Consider the following 21,543-nt stretch of genomic DNA (forward strand, 5'->3'; position numbering starts at 1 on the left):
CAATTTCTTTTTGATAGTGGGGTTTTTTTCCTTTTTTTTTTCTGTAAGGAATACAAACATTTGGAAAAAATGTTGTTGTAGCAGGAAGATCTAAGAATGTTGGAATGCCTATTTCAATGCTTTTACATACTGATGGAGAACATGAAAGGCCTGGAGGTAAGTCCATGAATGTTGTTTTAATGTTTCCATTTGTGAAATCATTAATATAAAGCTGACTAGAGGATTCAGATAAAAAGAAAGCTTTTGTGTCTTGTACAATATTTGCAACCAGAGCAAGGAAATAAATTTGCTAATATATTTCCTGATGTATTCTCAGGGGAAACTTTCTGGACTTGACTTTATCTGGTGTTATGTCACCATTTTGTCCTCCATTTGAAACAGCTTCTGCTTAAACACGGTTAGCACTGAAAGTTGAGGATAATACCTGATGGTGTGACCTTAAAGAGCTGCAGAGGTTCATGTGATGTTTATACAAAGTAATATAGCTATATGCTGTATCCTCATCCTTATGTAATGTTAATTTCAAGTTTTTCATACATGTGCATGCAAACACACGTAATATATACACATGTACATATATGCATATATATTTTTTTAAAATGACATGATTCCTGTGTTGTGCTATGTTAGTTAGGTGGTGATTACGAAAATATCCAAATGACCAACAAAGTAACTTTTCAGTGTAAGCTCTATGATATTACATGTTGGCCTGGGGGATTTTTCTGCAGTGCAGTTTATATCCCCCTGGAAATTGGGGGTTGTAATGGAAATATTTTTAAGTAATTCTAATTACAGAAGCATGCATATGCTACTATAATTGCACTGTAGAAAGAAAAACAAATATAATTTAAACAGAATACTGTCCTTTTGCAACTTCATTTTGATGTTAGAAACTGCCAAGGTGGTGTGCACAAATGAGGTAAACATGAATGTTTAATCCCAGGCATATTTAATAGGAGTGGAGTGAAATCTGTTATTAATATAATAAAACACTTAAAGCTTCTTACTAATCATAGAGTTGGTTTTTCCATTCAGCCTCTGTGGGAAAGTTGCTATTTGAAACTTCTCTCAGTGTTTGAATTGTAATTACCATCAGTGCATAGTTCTGGTCTCATCCCTATTCCCATGAAAATTAGTAGCATTTTAGCCATTTGCTGCAAATATCGGGTTATATATATTACTGCCACTACAGTTTGGTGTTTTAAATAGGCTTTATACAACACAGAGTTATGTTGCATACTACTTGCATGTTTCTCAGTTGAAAATGAGGAGACTTTGGTGACCCATGATTCTTTCAGCAGCTTGTTACAAAACCCATAGTAGTTGCATGGATGTTTTTTTAGCTGTAACTAAATACTGTTTTGTAGCTTTCAGCTTTTGAGTTAGGTGGATCCATGGCTCAGTTTTGTTCACTTGCATCCTGGGTTCATAGTTCTTATTTGACTGCCTGGTAGTATGACTTGTTTTGGTGGGCTAGTCCATGAGTTTGTTGGCCTACGAACGAAGTTTGTTGTGCTTCACGGTCATCTGCCTGTGTTCTGATTCCATATTACACATTACTTCCCTGGCAGCCCTATTTACTGGCATTGCCGTTGATGATATGTATGTCAAGTATTCTATGTAGGGACAGAAAAACGTGCGGATATTCCCTTACTGACAGTGACACTGAAACGTAGATGTACAAAGTTAACTCATTGAAGGTGTCTTTGCTTCTTCCAAAGAAATGGATTTATTTTTAAGGTAATTCTTGTTTCTAGCCTGCCAAGTGGTAATATACAGTATAAAGCAGCTGGCAATGAGAAAACAAAAGAACACTTGTACTTCTTTCACAATAAATTAACATTAAGTATGTATTTGTCATGTACATGGTGATAAAGACTTTTGTAGTTGGGGTAGTCTAGTATAGTTTTCATTCTTGACTCACAGATTGGGCTGTCCTTAAAGATGTGGTTGGTCTCTGCAGTTAGCTTTCTTCTCTGCTTCTGCTCTGAGCAAAAAGAGGCCAGCCTGGTTGGCATGTGGAAGGGAAGGTGGGCTAGGCAGTGGTTTCAGCTTTACCTCAATGGCTGTCAGAATTTCTGGATGTATCGTGACAGAGAAGAAACTGAAGGCAGTTGAGATGAGATAGACAGTGAAAGAGAATGCGTAGAGCTAAAGTATAATGAGATCAAGGAAGTGGAGCTAAAGAAAGATTGGAAATGTAAATATAATATAATAGCTTGAATGGAATAATCCCTTCCACCTGTTTTCTTAGCAGCTAATAGCAGGGCAAAATTTGTGCCTTAGGATCAGAGACATCTGTCAGGATACAAGATGAGGTAGCTTTAGCAAGCGTGTTAAGTTTCTAGGTGAGGTGTGTTTTGGAGTTGAAAATCGCTCACAAGCGGAGTTGCTAATTTGATTTTTTTTTTCCAAACAAAGGCAGGCTTTCTTCTTAAGTACATGTTTAGAACAGTTTTAACCTGTTAATACAAATTAATTGGAAGCTTTTTTAATTCTTCTATGTTTTTTTTTCACTCAGGAGGATGGGGACCAGACAAGACTTAGAGTTAAGTCCTGAAAAAGAACTTTCTCATGTTGTATCAGTCAGGATAGGGTTTTATTAGCAATTGGGCTGATTTGATTAAATAATTTTTATTGAGAATTGATGCAAAGTGTGTGTGTGATACTATTATTTTTCTTTGGTTTTGTTACAGGTTTTAGGGTTTTTTTTACAGATTATGAACAAAACTGAAAAGCTGGGGTATGTTTTAATCTGTAATGTTTTGTATGTAGAAATTGTAATGTCCTGCAGGTGGCAATATCTGATCAGATAGGAAAACTATCTGAACCCTTACAAAAACAGGTTGTGTTTTGTGTAGGCAGGTCAAGAGACTATCTCTACTTTATAAGCTAGTGAATTGACTCAGCAGTATCATGCAGAATCTTAAAATCTTAATTGCTAAGTATATATTACTCCTCTTTCAGCATAAGTAGCAGTGTAAAAATAGTTGTTTATTTTCTGTTTTGGCATGATCACAAATAAGTGGAAAACCTACCCTTTCTGAGGTGTCTGTAAGCTTCTGGATTGCTATTCTGAAGGGGTGCTTTTTTTTGCTTTTTTCCTTTTTTTTTTGCCTTCCCTTCTTTCTTCTTTCCTTTTTGGTAGTAAAAGAAATTACATGGTTTTAGGAGCTGACTACAGACATGTTCCTCACTAAAATCCTGATGGGAAAATAGCACTGATTTTATTTCTCACAAGGTGTGAAAATTTGTAACTTTCGATTTTATCCATTGGTTTTTCTCAGCCTCTCTGCGGAGTACAGGTTAAGAAGCCAAAAGAATCTCATTATGTATATATTTTTTGAAGTTATTATTGTGGTTTTGGGCAAGACATGCTTTTTCTTTTGCTTAAAATAGGTATCAGAAGACTCCTCTATTTTATTCAAGCCTGTCTTTCCAGAATCCTGTGATAAGTCTATTTGCCTTTCATGTGTGGAGGGTGACCCTTCAGAGAATCCCTAAGTTTTAGTGTGATTGATAGAGCATTACCCAAGAAGAGGAAAGTGTGTCACATCAAAGAATAGGCATGGTTCTTCTGCAGGGAGAAAAGTGATTTGCTGTTAATATGTTTTGAGAATGAGGCTTCCAAAGAAGGAAATCTCTAACCATCTACACTGCCTGTATGCTGCTCACTCAAAAGAGTATATGTGTGGCCTATGTACAAATGGATCAGCAGCTGGAGACGTGCTGCTTTAGAGTGGCAAAATGAGGAGTATCAATGAGTAATACTTCGGTCCTGTTCCAATTGTTTTGTCTGTATGAGTTGTTATTTCATTATCCCAAAGGTATTCAAGGAAGAAAGCTGTAGGAATTTTGACATGCAGGCTTTATGTACTGGCCAGGATGTGTCTATCACAAGAAGGGTTACTGCGGGGATGTTTTTAAGACAATTACCTGTCTAAGCTCTTGATGCAATTAAGTGCACAGGAAGTTACAGAAAGTTGGTGAGAGACTTTAACTTCTGGCAATTCCCCTTTTGGAATTGCTTATGCACATCTGTACTTTTCTGTTCTCATTATCTCAAAATGTCTTAATCTCCTTCTCTTTGAGGAGATGATACATGCTATAGAGATTGAAGGAGAAGAGGGATCAAAGATGAGGGAAAGGAGCAGAGAAGTGAGAGCACAGACAGCCTGAAGATGAGATGCTTGAGGAAGAGTTAATGAGATGAGAGACACAGATTAGATCAGTCAGACACATTCCAGAGGAAGCAGATGTGGTGGTAATGTCTGAGATGGCAAAAACTTTTAGTTTAATGGTTAATAATGTGGCTTGGGAGTCTGTGATGAGCGGAAGATGGAGATGGGGGATTGTAACACCTGAACACTGTGCAGTACGAATAGTTGACAGGGAGAGTGTTGGGAGGAGTCTCCTCAGATAGCCGTTACCTTTGCTGTTTTCTTGGGCAGTCCTTGAGGGGTCACGTCGCTTGCTGTTGGATGCAGTATGAGACTTCAGTCCCTATCCCCATGACAGTTTGTTCTGTGTGTAGTGGTCTCTCCTCGGTATCTCCATCAAACAGCAGAAGGTTTTTCACATCTTACTAGGAGGGTTTATTTGTACCTTCTTGCCAAGAAATGTGGATACATGCAGGAGCAGGCCCCAGATCTTTTGAGTTTACCCAAAAGAGTATGTGCTTGTATTTGTGATAACTTCAAACACTTCCTACTCTGGTGTGAAGTAAGGGTTCAGCTGTTTTTGTTTTATCAGGAGATAGAAGAGATGGCAAGACACCTGCAAAAATCTGAGCACCTCTTTGTCCAGTCTTTTCCATTCCTGTCACTGCATTTGAGCTACGTAAAAGCGATGACTTAGAATGCTTTGAGTTTGTGGAAAAATATATGCAATGGATGTATTGATTCCTTAAATGGTATGGTGCTAAGCCTTCACAGATCCATCCAATCAGAATTTTATAAATATTAATGCTGCTGTTGATTGTGTTCCACATGTATGTTCAAGAATGCTTCTCTTTGAAATGTTGTAGCGTTCCAGTCAAAAGAGGGATTTTGCTGTCTGACCCTTGCACGCAATTATTGGTCTGCAGGGTTTCTAAGCTAAGACCCTTGGCCTGGGAGTGTCCTTGTAGTTGTAGCTACTAGTCTCGTTTCCTGCGCAATCAGGCCCTACAAAGACAAGAGCCTAAGTTATCATCTCCTGTTGTTGGCTGGATTATCAGCAGTGTTAATTCTAGAGAGAGGGAATATCAGTAAGAAATAGTGCCACTTCACTGAACTTGAATTACCAATTATTCCTTGAGCACTCAAAATCTGTCAGAAACATGGGCCAAAGACTAAACTTTGACTCGAGGGAAATGCTGTTACAAAGTTATGTCACAGGTACAGGGAAGACTCTGGTCTTCCTTCCTGTTACACAAAACGTCAAAGGAAGCATCTAGAGACCTTCAGGACAGATGAATGACAAACGTGGTTGAGGACAGAGATCCAAACGTGGTGATCTTGTACTCGAAGCTCTAGTTTGTGACAAACAACTGAGTCTTATGGCACACTATACAAACTGTGCTTAATAAGGTAGATGCTGGATTCCATGCTGGGTTTGCTCTGTGTAATTCCACTCAACATAATGAAGCTGATGAAGGAATAAGTTAGTCCACAGTGTATAAATGAAATCATCCTGTGAGAATTTTTAAGAATAAATGTTTTTTATATGTGTGAACAGCAAGTGTTGTGAGTGTTCTGCCTATGCTGAAATAAATGATGCATCCCAAGACAAGTCTGGTGATCATCTGTACTGTTGTTAATGTACCAAAGTCATTTGCACCTGAAAGTAAATGCTATACAGGCATTTTATATGTGACAATTAATTGATAATCTCTTACATTTCAGGTGATGCTACTGTGACCATTACTCACAGATACACACCGAAAGAGCAGCTCAAGATCCATACACAACTCGCTGACATTGTAATAGTAGCTGCAGGTAATACTAGTTGTTGTTAATATTACAATCACAACATTTAAAACCTAAAAAGTAGACTTTGGTGTCTTTGTTGGTGGTACTGCTAGCTATTTCATGTTTCGCTAAATAATTGGTGCTCATGCTTGCTGAGGGTGTTGCAGTTAGTAGGATTTCTTGTTTTAAGAAGAGCAAGTGATTTGGCTCTTTGTTCTTGCCCTTCACATTTGCAGACTCATAAACTGTTTCTCGTCACATGTGACACCTTTCCCTTAGGGAGACATTAGAGTGAACTTGAGATTGGGAACTAGTCAGTGCATAGTTTATACAGGTATAATTATGTAAATTAAAACATTCTCTGTGCAGTGCAAAAATTGTGAGTCATTTAAATTTTGACAGGAGGGTTTCTCTAAATCAGCTGGAGGCTGCATTCATAAAACAATGGTATCATTCCCTTGCTGTTAGAGTTAAGGGCAACCTTGCCAAATTAACTGGTAGTTTTGGTAACAAATGTTATTAATGGCTGAAGTTTTGTTGTGTTTTTTTTTTTCTTTTACAATTATCATGTGAAGAGGAAGAGAATGGTAATTGCCTAGAGGAAGGGGTCTGAAAGATCATGTCTATATTCTTAAAGCAATGTAGAGTGACATACTTGCAGTTTGACTAGTCTAGAAAAAGCAACAAGCAGAACTCTGCTTCTGAGCAAGTCTGTTTTTTGTTTACGGGTACTATAAATAGAAATAGAAATTAATTTGAAAAACAATATCAAATAATGCAACTTACTAAAAACCTTGGTGTAGTTCTCTGCCCCTTCATAGCTCAGGATATCCTCCTTCTCTCGTACCATTTTGGAGGACTACAAGAGGATTTCCTCTTTTCTGCTCCCTTCCTCCCTCTTCATCATCCTCAAGACCAAAGTCTTGCTTGCTTATTTTCTAGATGAAGACAGATAAGTACCTGTCTAAAGCTCAACACTTCCTGTTTAAGTGAGATGTCCTTTGCTTCAGGGCTTAACTGCACTATCTCTTTCTCATGCCAGGTCAGGAACAAGAACCAGCTCAGTTGTCTCACATGTGATTACTCAACTGTGGGCCTGACCAGAATTCACACACTGTGAATGAAAGATAATAATGTCTGTGCTAACTGGAAATAAACTAGTAACTTTTCATCCAAATTCACTGCTTCCAATTTAATCATCGCTTCTGATTTTTATGCTGAACATAGTTTGTCATCAGTTATGCTTGTAGTTAAATGGTTGAGTAGCAATTCAGCTGTTTGTTCTTCACATCACTTTCCTCATGTCATTTGTAACAGGAGCATGATACAGCATCTATTACACAACATGACATATACTTGGAATGATGAAAAAACCTAGGGCGAGATTGTGCAAACAGTATGCAGCCCTGCCCCAGTGGATGCTTTGGGGAAGATTACACTTTAGAAAGGTGGAATCCCTCCAAGGTTCCTCTTGTTACTTGAAATCTGCACACATTGTACCGTTGGGATCACGTGTTCTGTGGAAATGCGTGACCTGTTCAGTGAGTGTTGCAAAAAAGGTAACTTCTACCCTGCCAGGTAGAAACAGCTGCTGCCATAGGCCACTGTGCAAGATGTGCAAATAGAAAAGAGCTTTTCATGTGTGTCTGCATGTAAGAGCAAGATTCCTATTCTTGTTCTCCTCTTCCCTTGTAATACTTTCAGAAAAGCCATCTGTATTCTGGCTCCCAGTTTGGTGACTTGTTGCAGTGAGTCTGTTCATTCTGATGTGGTAGAGGAGTCTCTGAGGAGTTTTCTGTTCACTTGCATTTATGGCTTTTGTAACGCTTCAGGTGCTTCTGGTTTTGGTCTTGAGTTTGAGAATACCCATCTTCATATGTTGTCTCTCATTCACCCCCAGCTTTGGGACCCCAGTTTTCCTGCTTACTTTGACTGCGACTACCCGTGCTGTTAATTCTTTCTCTCCATTTCCCTCCCAACTCCTTGCATCATAAGTTCCAACAACACTCTCTTGTCCAGCCTACCCCTCCCTAAAATCTGTCTCTCTGCTTCCAGGTGGAGCTTCCTAAACTCTTTCAGTAGCAGACAGCTTTTGCATTTCTATCTGAAGCATAATGTTTCCTCCTAAGCATGCCCAGCGCTTCTCATGCCACCGCAGCCTTTCCTATCTTTGCCAGCTATCTCTGCCTGTACAGACATCCCATGGAGTCTGTTCTGTTTGCCATTGGCCCAGACCCATAGTAGAAGAATAAGTGCAGCTTTACTTATGGTGCTTGTATAGCCATGGCAGTACTTCCAGGGTGATGATGGAGGCAGTAGGCAGTCTTTAACTAGCCAACCTGCTGCTTCTGCTGCCTTGGCTTTCCAGTCTGCCTTGAGAGAGAAGACTCATCTGTCTGGTAGGTTTGAAAAAGGGGTAAAGAGGAGAAGGAACAGGGGTGCCAAATGCCAGATGAAATTCTTCTGGGACTATTTATTTGTGCCGTCCCTCGGGATGTGATCTGTGGTCCTCGTGTATAGGAATTGCATTTTCTACAAAAACTACCAATGAAAGGTTTTCCCACATTCTTCAGTCAGTGCATTTTAGGAATAGCTGCTCTAATGCTTATCTCTTCCTACTTGGTATGTAAAGTAGCTTTAAGTAAATAGATCTGCTCATTTGGTTTGGGGGTTAGTTCATTTGTTGCTATTAACTATTTGGCATATTATCAAACCATTTTACAAAGGGTGTAACTGTGCAGCTTCCGTTAATATGCTTCCATCCCTATCACACATAGATCATTTACCCCCATAAGGCTGTGGCATTATCCAATTACCAGCCAGCTTGCAATTCATTGCGTAAGAGTGTGATGAAGTAGATGCAGCCAGATGTTATCAAATGGCATAGGAAAGAATTTGAGGTCTTGGCTTGCTCAACATTAGAAGCAGAGTTTCAAGCTTGTGTTCTATGGGGGAGTGAGAAATGGAGAGCCAAGAAGGTTCTTGTATTGCCTGTATCTAAATGACTAAGTGGCTGTGATCCAGCACTTTAAATGAAGCCAAAGCCCTTGTATGCCAGTGCTTGCCTCCAATAAAACTACAGTCTCAAACCATATGTATTTGGTTTTTTTTCTTGTTATTTCTTCTTTCCACCAGAGAGAAAGCTGCTTTGGTGGGGAGAGGGGAGCTTAGACTCCCCCTTTGGAGATACTCTATTACTAGGATGAGCATTCTTCAGAGAACATGGAACTGACGGAAATGCTCAAGAAGCAAGGTGAATTGTAATTTTAAAGTTGGCGGTTGCATGGTAGGAGAGAAATTTAGGTCATTTAAAGCGAATACAGAGAAAAGATGTTCACCGCTGCAATTAAGGTATGATAGGCTAATGCAGATGGTGCATAAGGACTTGATACTCTTAGCTCTCCAATAGCATACAGTGAGTTTGGTCTCAGATACTGCTTTGCCTTAACATTCCAGAACACACTTCATTTGTTGTGACTGTCCAGGCGTAAACTTTCAGATGTCCAATCACACATGATGCTGCTGTTTGCAAAACAGTGCTAGCATATTTGTTCTAAGATAGCCTTTCCTGTAATTAAAATTGCTTTCTGCAAAGAGGGATCCTACTGAACAACTGTTCTTGGAAGGGAGGTTTTTTCTGTGCATTAAGTGGAACTGTTGGCATGCCATAGGAGTCTTACTTCTAGCTTTAGCACAATGGGGAAGCAAGATGAGATTGATCTCCTCAAAGTAAATGTGTGGTGGTACCTGCAATTTGAAATCCCATGCAGCAGTGATCTTTACAAAGTGGAAGACTTTTACTGTCTGGGACCACTGCCTTAGAAAATGCTGTTTTGCCACCCCCTTCAGTAGGACTCAGGTCACATTTTCTGTATAATTTAGTTGTCTTTTTTGTACTTAAGTGGTTTAAATATCTAAATAGCTGTTTTGGTGTGTCTTGCTATGTATATAGGTAGCTCAGCTGTGATGACTGGAAACATATAGCCATTGACTCAGCTCTTTATCTGGAACTTGAAGTGACCTTTTAGGTTTTCTGGGTCCTGACTCTTGAACACCTTCGTGATGAATATCAAGGTGCTTTACATTTACATGTGCTGAAGAAATGGGGTGCATGTGAAAAAGCTGAGGCGGCTTGTTTCAGCACTGTGTTTTAGCTGGAGTTTCTTAATGGCAGAGAGATCGTACCCCCAGACTCTACACAGATGTAGTCCACGGAGAGATGATGAAGGTGTGTAGTGCTGAAGCCAGGCCCTCTTTGGTCAGGCAGGGAGTTCTCCCAGTTTTCTATAAGTAACAGGCCGTGGTGTTTTGTAGAATCTTCCCTGTGAAAGGTCAGTGTCGTGCACTGGGGTTACTAGTAACACAGTTAAAATTGCTTATTAGTCAAGTGTGTTTCTTGAACCGAAACCAATCCCATTGCACAACTTTTGGTTTGTTTTTTGTTTGTTTGGGTTTTTTCCTCTTTTCTGTAGTAGAAGTAGAAACTAACATAGAAAAGCCTCATCTCTCCCAGATTCAGTCTCAGGCTGCCATCCTCCTCCCTTGAACAGATTTTGTTAAATGTGTTTGCCAAATGTCAATGGCTTCATTATCTAAGGAGTACTAGAGACAGAGCAGTGTTTTCTGTGCATCGGTAACATTTGAATGTAGGAGATCTTCCCGGTTCCCCTTTGCTATGTCTGTGTGGAAATGGTGGAAAAATAGGTCGAGAATGGTCTTTTGAAGGCCCATCTAGTCCACACCAGTGTACCAACAGTGGTATTTTGTACATACTAGTTCAATCTGCTTTTTCAGATCTCCAGTGATAGAGACCTCCTTGTTCTCTCCTCAGACTTCTTGCTTCAATGTTCTTCTGTTCTTGTGGTTAAAAAGTTCTGGAGAGTGCAGCAAGGGAAACAAACTTAAGTCTATTATTTTGTGTCACAGTGATCATGGACGTGGAAAAAAGTGTAGTTGTTCTTCTTGTGCCAAAACTTTTTAATAGCCTTGAAGGCTGTCATGAGAACTAAAAGGTTAATTTTTTGCAAAGTTTCCTCGTAATTCCCATTGTTCTTGGTGTTTTATAGAGACATGAAGAGACAGATAAGAGAAGTCTGGTACTCACAGGGAGCATATGGTATCCCAGCTGCTGTCATATGTTGAAGAGATTAGGGCTTCTACGTGTGTCTTGCAGTAGCATGATTGTGTCTGTCTGTGTTAAGTTCATCTAATCCCAAATTCTTTTTTTTGAAAAACTACTGCCTAACCAGTTGTTTACTGTCTTGCCTTTGTGAAGGGTAATTATTTGTATGTGAATGCAGTGTCTTTCCTTCCTCCGTTGAAATGACGAATGGTTTTTGGTGCTTTGCTCCTTTTTTCCAGTGGTGCTTGAAATCTAAGCTAATCTGTTTAAAGTTCTTTCCAGCCTTCTGTCATCTGCACCCTGTGCCACTACTAAATAATAAACATTCTCTACCATCGCATTACTTACATTATAAACAAACACTTGGCCCTTTGGTACTCCTTCTGCAAACACTTTCATTTTCATAAAGTACCACTGGAGCCTCTTACATGGGTATGATTACCCAACTGGTTTTCCCTCCAGTACATTTTTCTTGCTCGCTTAGGAGAAGATCAGCTGGATAAAGTTCTACTTGGAAGGCAGTTGCTTCTCTCCTACAGATTGAGCTGATGCTGTTTATTATGGATAAATCTGAGCTGGCCATTTTATTTTTTCTTGTTGTTTATCTGTTGCTTATACATGACAGGGGTCAAAAATAAGATGGCACTATAGATGAGATTTTCTCACCATGATAGCATTATTTTTTTTTTTATATCAGTGGTATTTCATGTAGTTCATGTTTGTTATTTAAGTAACTGCTTGAAATGGCATGCAGCTAACAGGTAAAGTGTACAGGAACTCAGAAGTCAAGAGTAACACAAATCCAATACAGATATTAAAAAAATGAAGATTAAAGGAAATGCTGTGGAGGTAACACACACGGCTTGCTTCAGCAGTTGACGACACTTCTGGATCAGCAGATCTCTGACAATACCAATGGTTTCTTTTGGCTTGCAGAGCATCTTTATCGTCCAGCTTTTCTTCGGAAATGCCATGAAAAGGACTTGCTGCCACAAACCAGCGAGTACTTCCTTCATTGAGATCATGTTGACTATGTTTGTGACCACAGGTTTAGCTGGAAACATTTAGTCAAAATGACCAAATGTCACCTTTTCTTCTCATAATTACAAACTGTGTGAAACTGAGGAATAATTGTTTTCTGTGTGTGATGTATCAAGAAAAATTGAAGTGAAAGAATTATCCTCCTTTTTGTGCATACATACACGTGCATGCACACCCCATGATATAATTTGAAACTGATGTTCTAAGACTACCTGGCCATGTTAATCGAATATATCTTGATGATTCCAGGTATCCCAAAGTTGATTACAACTGATATGGTCAAAGAAGGTGCAGCTGTGATTGATGTAGGCATCAACCATATCCACGATCCTCTTACAGGAAAGACCAAATTAGTTGGGGATGTGGACTTTGAAGGTCAGTGAAACACTCTTGATATGTACCTGTTGGATAAATGTATTGAAGTTTGTGGGATTTATTCATGATAAATACTTGGAATAGCCAGTGTCTCAAATGAGACGACAGTTGCAGGATTTTTTTCTAATTTATTTAAATAAGAAAACAAACTATATGTTCGTATATCTGCTCTTAAGAAATGGTATGTTATTTAGGAGAGGAAGCGTTACTTTTAATTACACATACTAGCCACCTTTAAGAGATGCAGATGAGCCCTTATAGCAGTGTGGTGGCAGAAGGTGCTTGCCTCCAGGTTTCCTTAATCCTTTGTGAATCTGTGCAGTGTTTCAAGAGTAATCCATAAAAAGAGTTTCTGCTCTTTCACAAGTATAGGGTGTCCCACTGTTCATAGCGAATGTTATTATACCACAGCTTCTCAAGGCTCCTTTTAGGCTCTCACTCTACACTCGTATGTGAAAATGCTAACGTCTGCTTTAGCAGTATCCTTTAAGCTAAGGTTTAATGTGGGTTTATCTTAAGCTGTTGAAAATCTTGGTCCAGGCAAGCCTAACAGGTAAAAATTGGTGTTACATATTGATCTTTTTATGTTTAATGTGTTGCAGAGCAAGTTTCCAATATAACTTGATTAAATATCTCTGCTCTGGAGGAGCTTCAGACTGGAATAGCAGGATTGTTGCAGTTGAAAATTAAAGCTTATTGGCAGAGTTGAGTGTGGGAAGCTTAGACAGCATTTACCCACATTATTAATGGTTCTCAACAGTTCCTTATTTTGATAAGTATGAAAATCACCCACAGGCCCACAGGTTTTTTTTTTCACAGTTATTAACATCTTGGCTGGCATAATGTCTCAAAGCTTAATTATATTCAAAAAGTTTCTAGCCAGCTGTATGTATTTGTAATTACATCACTCCCTTAGTTCCTGCTTCTTTTACTCATTATACATGATACCGGTCTGTTAAAGTCAATGAAATTACCTGCACGAGTGTAGCTAAGAGATTGTCTCGGCATGCATTTGGAAATATATAACTTTCTGTGTACAATAGAGCTCCAGTAGAAAAATAGTTTTAGAGTACAACTTGAATTTTTTTTTTTTTTGTTATTCTGCTTGTACTATCACAAGTAAAAGGTTATATTTTCTGTTTTCAGGACTGAAGTACAGCGAATTTTCACAGGTTTTTGTTTGCTTTAGCAGGTATGGGAGGAAAAAAGCTATAACTTTGAGAAACATGAAATTGTATCCTTTTTGTTTGTTTTTCTTTAAATGTGAGACCTTCTGAATATAATATAGGTGTAGAGTCAATGGCAAGGCCATGATTCACAGTTTCAGCAATGCTCTGTATATGTCTCGTCATGTCTGCTGTGGGTTGTTCTCAGGATTTTACCTGGGGGGAGGGAAGATCCAAAAAAGAGGGAGGAACTTCAACTTGGATTATGCCACTGCAGTTGCAAGTAGCATTTCACTGTGCATTGCCAAAGGGAAATTGTTGTTGGTTCATTGGTATCGGTGAAAGTTTCACTAAACCTCTAACAACAAAAAAAAACACATCCCAGTGTATACAGTTGTAAATACTAAAAAGTAAATCACCCTTGTCAAGTATTTGATTTGGCAGTTAGGAAATGGACCAACCTAGTATATTTATGTAGCAAGTCATTTTATCCTTTTCTTCCATTTGATCACTTGACTGAATTTATTTTTAAGCCTAAGTGAAAATTATTTTTTGCAGATTAAGGCCAGGTATGTAAATGGCTGGCATGACATACAGCACCTGTTTAACATCATGTAGCCCACCAATATCTGTTGTCTCATCATCTACTTCTTTAAGTTGAAAAATACAGCTGTGGAGAAAGCAGAGATTTAACTGGGCAATCAGAGGTTAAATTTGATTTATAAGAAACAGGTGGAAATGGCTTACTTCACCAGGTCATCTGACTGAAAAATCTCCTGTAGTAGAAATTAAGTTTATTAGAAGGGTGAAAACTGTATTGATTCAGTTGTCATACCCTAGCAATACTTGGATGCCATCCTCTAGTCTCTAGGGATTAGGTTGGACACTAAAGTTTATTTTTATCTCTTCAGTAACACAAGGATGCCATTTCAGTTTCATGTTGTTTTTTTGGTTGTTTTTTTTTTAATGTTGTTCATTTTAAATTCAATGTAAGAAATGCCTGGACAAAAAAATTCCTACCGTTGGCCAAGATAATTTGATAGCTGCTCAAAAAATGAGTTTTGAAGTTTTGAAATCTGTTCTGAAATCTGCATTTGTTTGAGTCATGTCCACTTCTGCTGTAGGCAACAGACTTGCATGCAGTCACCTGCAGCCAGAGACCTTGCCCTTGACAGTGGTTCCCACAGTGGGCTGAGGACTGACCACTGGCATGTGCTGGTGTACGTGTGTACATGCTCTCAAGGCAAGGAACACCTTTGGCTGTCCTTTAAACCCCAGTAGATGAGAGGAGGAGCAACAAGATTGCTTTGTTTACTTACAAAAATTTAACGGTATCAGACTTCTGCATATCACCATTACAGCTGCTATAATGGTTGCCTTTGTAGTGATGGCATCGGGGTACCTGTGTGCTTGTCAGGCTTAACTGTTTATTTTGGGCAAAAATCCCAGGCTGCATTGTGGAATGTCTTTAAACAGTATTTGTCATTTCCCCCATCCTCATATGTCCTCTTTATTTTGACACTGTGTCCACATCAAAAAAGAGGGGTTTTTTTGGTTTGGGGTTGGTTGGGTTTTTTGTCCAGAGTAGTTTACTGTGCAGTTCCAAGGTATCTAAAAGAACAAGACAAGAAAACATAATGCGTGTGGAGGTCAGCTGCGAAGTGCTGAGGTGCCTAGCCTGATATTGGTAGGGTATCTTAAATTGCGTGTGTATCTCTCCATATATAACCAGCACAGCACATTCAGTGTACCCCTGTTTATTTTAAGAATTTGCCAAAATATATGGTCCAGGGAGGGGGCATTTTGTAGCTTCTGGGGGCCACAAGAGGTAGGGTGAAGTGACAGGAAGGAGAAGTGGTGGCATCCTGAGATTATTGCCAACACCTTTCTAGTTACTTTGAGCAGCAAGTTTCAGTCGCAGAAAGGGAGATATGTTTCTATGAACAGAGTAATGGATGTGTGGGTGTACTTGGCCCTGTTCTATAGGGCTTTTGTTGCCACAGCAGTAATGCTAAGGGGGGTGGAGGGCTACAAGGACCAGGAACATGAACTAAAGCAACAATTTACAAAGAGCATTTAACTGGAACGGCTTTTTTGGGTGGAGCACCATTTCCAAGAGTGACTGGTAGAGCAGGGTAGTAATACGCCATTGTAGTAGCTAACCTTTGAAACTAGAACTGGAAGTGCCCATGAAACCAAAATGTACAGAACTCAAGTGGGATTTGCTTTAAATGCTGCCTATATTTCTTTATGATTTCTCCCGTATCTTTGACAAGCAGACGGTAATGCTGGTTTTTGAGTCTTTATTGGATGCCTATATAGAAAAAAAAGCCTTTATGTAAGACCTTTGTAGGTGATGTAGTTGCCATATCAGTGGAGGGGTTTATAAATGAGAGTTGTTCCCCTGACCCGTGTGTTTTGCACAGCCTAGGCAACGTAAAAGAGATTCTGGAAAAGGGGTGCCACCAAGAGCAGGGAGGAGTTCCTCATACTGAATAGCAGAAAAGAGTGCCTCAACAAATGATCGATATGGTGAAGGGTGATGGGTGTATATTATGAATTTCCTTTGAATGAGGGTTAATTGTATATAGTGAAGGCAGGGAAACCAGCGAAGTGGTATGTTGAATGTTAAGGGGGAGAATGGACCAAATTCGCATATCTATTCTGGATAGACCAAGTGTACCAAAAAGAAAGAATCAGTTGAATAAAAGCCAGCGAAATGTATCCTGTCCTCATCAGCTACAGGACTAATGACTACAAAGTAATCGGGCGAGCTGACAGGTTTCCTGAAACTTGTTCATGTAGTTCAAGAGATTTACCATGATAATCTTCAAATCCAATTACTTAAGGGAAATGGTGGACCTGCAGTTGAATCTTAGCTACAGTTTGCAGGAAAGCCGGGCTTTGTGACAGCAGTCGCTTCTGACGGTTGTTTGCTGCCGCTTTGCGTTCATTGTGTTACCTTCCAGGCTGTAGGCTTCGCTTCGGATTATTGAATCCTTTCCAAATTATCTCTCTGTGCAGCTTTTCCAAACAGTGGTCGTGAAAATAGAACATGGATGTTCCAGCTGCTTTTGCTATAGCTTTCGTTAGTTAATTTCTCAGTTGATTTTGAAGACCTGGCATTCATTTTGCAATTAATAAAAGTCCAGTCTGTGTAATGTCGTCACCGTATTGCTGCTCTGCAAAAACTGGGGGAAGCGTTGCCTGTTGTTACATTCCACTAGTGCGAAAAGTAATTAAGAATGTTAGCATTAGGCTGTGACTGCCAGAAGGCCAGACGGACTGAGTGCTAACTGGTGGCAGTAAGCTGCTGGATGGCCAAGTCTAGGGGCTCCACTGCAGAGGAGGGTCTGCAGGGGTCTAAGTAAGTAGGCTTTTGTATTTTGCATTGCTGCTGCCACTGCTTATTATCCCAAGGCTACAGCGATATCCCAGCCACATGTCTGTGCTAATTAGCTGAACGCAAAGAGGCTGTTGTGCATAATTTCATGGTGGATTTTTCTGCCCAAGATGCCTCTCTTGCTTGGCTGAGAAAAGATGTATGATGAGAAAAGATGTATGCACTATTAGAATTACAGTACTGGGCCATAATTCCTTGGTTTTCCTTTATATTGCTGTTAAAATAGCTGCACTAAGAGCAACAGGGATAACAACAAAAAGAAGGAACTATGAGAAATGGGGTAAATGCTTGCTGGTTGGTATCCCGCAGTGCTTAGTGAGAAGAATCCCAGAATGTGTAGAGCAGAGCATGGGATATCTGGTGTGATTGCTGAGCACGTGATTCACACTTATCCAGTGCTGCAGGGATGCAGTGAACCAGAGTAGCTTTACAGGGACTCATAAAGCTGTGTGGAAACAGTGCTTAGGCAGGAATTACTCTGCATCACTTAATGCAGATGCACAAGACCCAGAACTGCCTTCAGGTTGAGACTTGCCCTTGGTTTGTGTGATTAACCCTATTAGGTGTCTGATGTCCTTAGCTTTAAAGGAACCTAGGAATGAAGGGCTGTTTCCAAAGCAGCGGATCCTGTTTTTCAAGGAAACGATCTACATTTCATTTCTTCTGAAGAATCAAAGGAAGATTTTAAGGTTCTACAGAAGCTGCAAAATAGCAGCTCCTCCCCCCATAATTTGCGTACCAACATTTTCCAGATTGGCAGAGAAATGCCTGGGAGAACAGCATGCATGTTGAGAAAGCAGAGTTAAAGCTAGGGCCAAAGTTACACTATTCCTGAGAAACAGAAACAAGACTACTTGAAGGAACCAACAGTGCAGCACCTTGCTTCCCAACATGAAATCGGTCACACTGAAGTGCTGTCTTGGAACTGTGCTTTGGCCTACTACACTTCGCAAGGAAAGGAAAATCTGTTTATGTTTTTGAGGGCCAGGTTATTTTTCCCCCTTTGGTTGCTGGCATTTATCTTGGAAAATTGCATTCACCATATCTGTATTTACTCTTACAGATGGAAACTTATCAGATGTTAGTTTCCCCGCTATAGATACCTGTTGTGCCTTTAAAAATCTGCATCAGCTTTTGTGAATGAGCTATCCAGGTGGTTTTATGCTAACTGATACAAAATATGTCATCTGCCACACTGACCCACAGGGATTTCCATAATGATAGAGTATGGGTAGAGAAATTCCCCAACAACTTGTGAAAACAGTGTACTGTGTGTTTACTGCCGAGCACGGTTACTAACACTAGAGGCAATGAATGTTGTACATGATATTCATTAGAAGGCTTTCTTTAGGTAAGGCATGGTCTGGTTGTAGATTGTACCTCTTTGTAAGTAAGATAGGAGTAGTTTGAATAATACCACAAAAGGAGGTATGTAACATTGCCATGGAAACAAACTTATTTCAATTTAAAATGCCTAAAATATTTTTATGTTAATTACCAAAGTGTTTACTTCAGATGTGGGTGCATTTCAATAATTATGACATTAATCTGGGAATTCATACTAACTGTATTAACCGTAAACACCAATCTCAAATGGTAGGCAGTTCAAAATGGTATAACTATTAAAAAGACAAATTATTTGTGTTTGAGAATATTAAGAATAACTGTCATATGAGATTTTAATTAATTTGTTACAATTTACATGTAAAAAAACCCACATTGCAATTTGTTTACCTTTCCAAGTATTTTCACAGTATATCTGGTGGTACTAGTCAACTGAGTAATTAAAACTCTCCCAGTTGTAATTACCATCTGTCCTCAATGAGGCTTAATCTTCTATTCTTCAGTTCAGTGAGATATTTACCATAAACTTGTGCGAATGCTCTTGTTAGGTCCCTGCCTTGGGGAGTTCAGACAGGGAATTTTTTTATTTCATTTACGCCCCCCCCCCTCCCCCCCCCCAATATAATAGGTGCTCTATCTATAAAAAAAGAATATCCAGCTCTTCAAATTCTCTTGTGATATTTCTTTTTGGGAGACCTTGTTATTCGCAACATTAAAGCACTACATACATACAAGATGAATACATTTAAAGCAGAAGCAAGTTATCTTGTTAGTTCCAAAATCAAGGTGCCTGGTTTTCAATCTATTGATCTCTTCTCATAGCTGGGTATAGATTCTCCTCTGTAGTGACTTCAGTGGAAATGTATGTGCTTGTGTCAGAGTTATGCTTGCTCAGTTTTCTTCTGTGTATGCATGTGTGCCTTTTTAAAAACAATGCTTTTAAAAGTGGGGTGTGAGTTTCCAAGAAATTATTTCTAAGCAAGCAAAAAAACCCCAAACTAACAAACAAAAAACCTCTCACAGTGGCACTTGAGAAAAAAACCTCTATAGTAATCAGGTTAGTAATATGCCATTTGGACTACCTTTTATTAGCAAATAACTGCTCATTACAGTTTGTCATGCAATGAATTCCCAGTCAGTTGCATATAATTCCTTTGCAAGTAACCTGCAATTCCAGTTGATTGCATTTTGCATGGTAGATAAGAATATCAAATAAGGATTTATTGCTACGTTATATTAATTCCTCGTACAAAGAGGCTAACTTGACAGGTGTTAATGTAAATGCTTAAAAAAAAACCCCCATACATATTTACCTCTTAACACAGGCATTCAAGGTGTATACTAAGTTTGGATAGTCTGACGTGGTTCATGGTTGGAGCTAATTGGGCTGTAAGAGTTTCCTTTCTGTTTGAGACTTGGGCAAGGTCTGCACCTCCTGACCTAGTTCAGTATAGGCACCCTGCTAACACTAGTTTAAAAAAAATAATAAAAAGTCTTGTCTGGAGGAGCTGAGTGTTTATGGCTAAAGTTGCAATGGGAATTTTGCCACTGGAATCTATTTTTCCTTGAAGACAATTCTCATTTTTGTTCTTTGTCCATATTGTGAAGCAGAAAACCAAATCAACCAGGAAACTGTAATTTCTCCCTCTGCGGTTTTAAGTTCCCTTTTGTGATTGTAGTATGTCTTTGTTAGAAGGTGCAAACCAGAGTTGGGGAAAGAGGCTGAATAGGTGACGTGACTGTTGCTGGTGCTCCGTTGTCGATTTTGATAGTTACAGCAGACTCCTGCTCTGCCTGCTGCTCCTCGGGAAGCCACACAGTTTGGGGCGTCCTGTCTTTAACCACAGAATGAGATCCCCAGCCTCCATAGCTCTCCTGGATATTGAAGGTGCAGTATCGCAGCTGGCAGATGGGGGTGATGCAAGTTTGTGCTGCCCTCCTGGGTTGGTGCTGCCTTCCTGGGGTCGTCCTGCTCTCGTGTCACCCAGAAGTTATTGGGCCAGCTGGTCAGCTGGGTCAGTCAAAAACTACCCCTTACAGAAAAGGTTTGGTGAGATTAACTGTGCATCTGTCTGACCACAGGCTCCATGTGTGGTGTTTCCATGAGGAAAGGGCAGCTTGCTGCAAGTAGATCAGCTCAAACAGGTTGTGAAACCATGTCCCAGAACTAGCCCCTGGGTAATAATATTCAGATGAAGAAAATTACCTTGCAGCCCTAGTCCTGACTGTATTCCGTCACTGCCGTGGCTATAATAAGACTTCTGCCTTAACTTTTCCCGTGTTCTCCAGTGCTTGACAAGTTGCAGTCCTTTATGCTCATTTGCCAGTTAGGCACATGTGGTCAATGGAAGGAAAAAAAAACGTTTTGGAAACATTCTTAGTCAATATCTTTTTCTCTTTTTTTCTTAGAAGTGAAGAAGAAGGCTGGCTTTATCACTCCAGTACCAGGAGGGGTAGGACCTATGACTGTTGCAATGCTTCTGAAGAACACACTCATAGTTGCTAAAAAGCTCATTTACTAGAGCAAGCGGGCTACCTTGGAAGAAGAACCCCAGTTCTATTTATTGATACACAAAACATTTATTTTTTACTACAAAGATATTTATTTCTACATTGTATTTATTTTTTTCATGTAAAGTATGCGAAACCTGATGGTTTACAAAATGTTAAAATACTTTGTGTTACCTCCCACTGACTCATCGTGAGCAAAAATGAATTGGAGAATGCAGCCTATGCAGATACATTGTTGTTAGTCAGTTCTGTGTGTGAAAATGAAGAACGAAGCATAAATTACAAATATACCTGCATATCTGGGAATGGGGTGCAATTACCAAGATCTTTTAAGCACTTGGGACCCTCAGTTTTGATCAACCAGTATAAAAACTAAGTTTCAACACACTAGATATCTTTTAAAAATATGGTTTGGGTTCTGAGGTCATGAAGCATTCTGCGTGTAGTTTGAAGTCTTGTTTATTTTTTTTTAAAACACTTAGAGATAGCAGCAGAAATCTTGAATCTTAAAGGAGTGAAAGACTGTGATTTTTGTTTTAGCTGCCAGGCAGCAATGTTGACATGAATGCAAATATTCAGTAAGTGTTTTAAAATAGTCAGGTAAACTTGAACACTGGTGAAATTCTGACC

General features: G+C 39.4%; 1 protein-coding gene across 4 annotated transcripts in view; it reads left to right on the top strand.

Annotated features, from left to right (window-relative positions):
• Positions 1-20,932, top strand: part of MTHFD2L (methylenetetrahydrofolate dehydrogenase (NADP+ dependent) 2 like) — a 37,578-nt gene extending 16,646 nt beyond the window's left edge. The window contains exons 5-9 of one of the 4 annotated variants that reach the window (XM_049814877.1): positions 49-156; positions 5,886-5,978; positions 12,364-12,489; positions 13,682-13,752; positions 20,812-20,926. In XM_049814877.1, the coding sequence (XP_049670834.1) occupies positions 49-156; positions 5,886-5,978; positions 12,364-12,489; positions 13,682-13,704 (350 nt within the window). In that variant the 3' untranslated portion in view covers positions 13,705-13,752; positions 20,812-20,926. Of the gene's footprint in view, positions 1-48; positions 157-5,885; positions 5,979-9,086; positions 9,222-12,363; positions 12,490-13,681; positions 13,753-14,188; positions 15,258-20,811 lie in introns of those variants that run through there. The other 3 variants (XM_049814878.1, XM_049814876.1, XM_049814879.1) reach the window with 3 other exon arrangements.
• Positions 20,933-21,543: the final 611 nt, after the last annotated feature.

The sequence above is a fragment of the Accipiter gentilis genome, chromosome 12 (assembly GCF_929443795.1).
Source record: "Accipiter gentilis chromosome 12, bAccGen1.1, whole genome shotgun sequence".
Taxonomy (NCBI): domain Eukaryota; kingdom Metazoa; phylum Chordata; class Aves; order Accipitriformes; family Accipitridae; genus Astur; species Astur gentilis.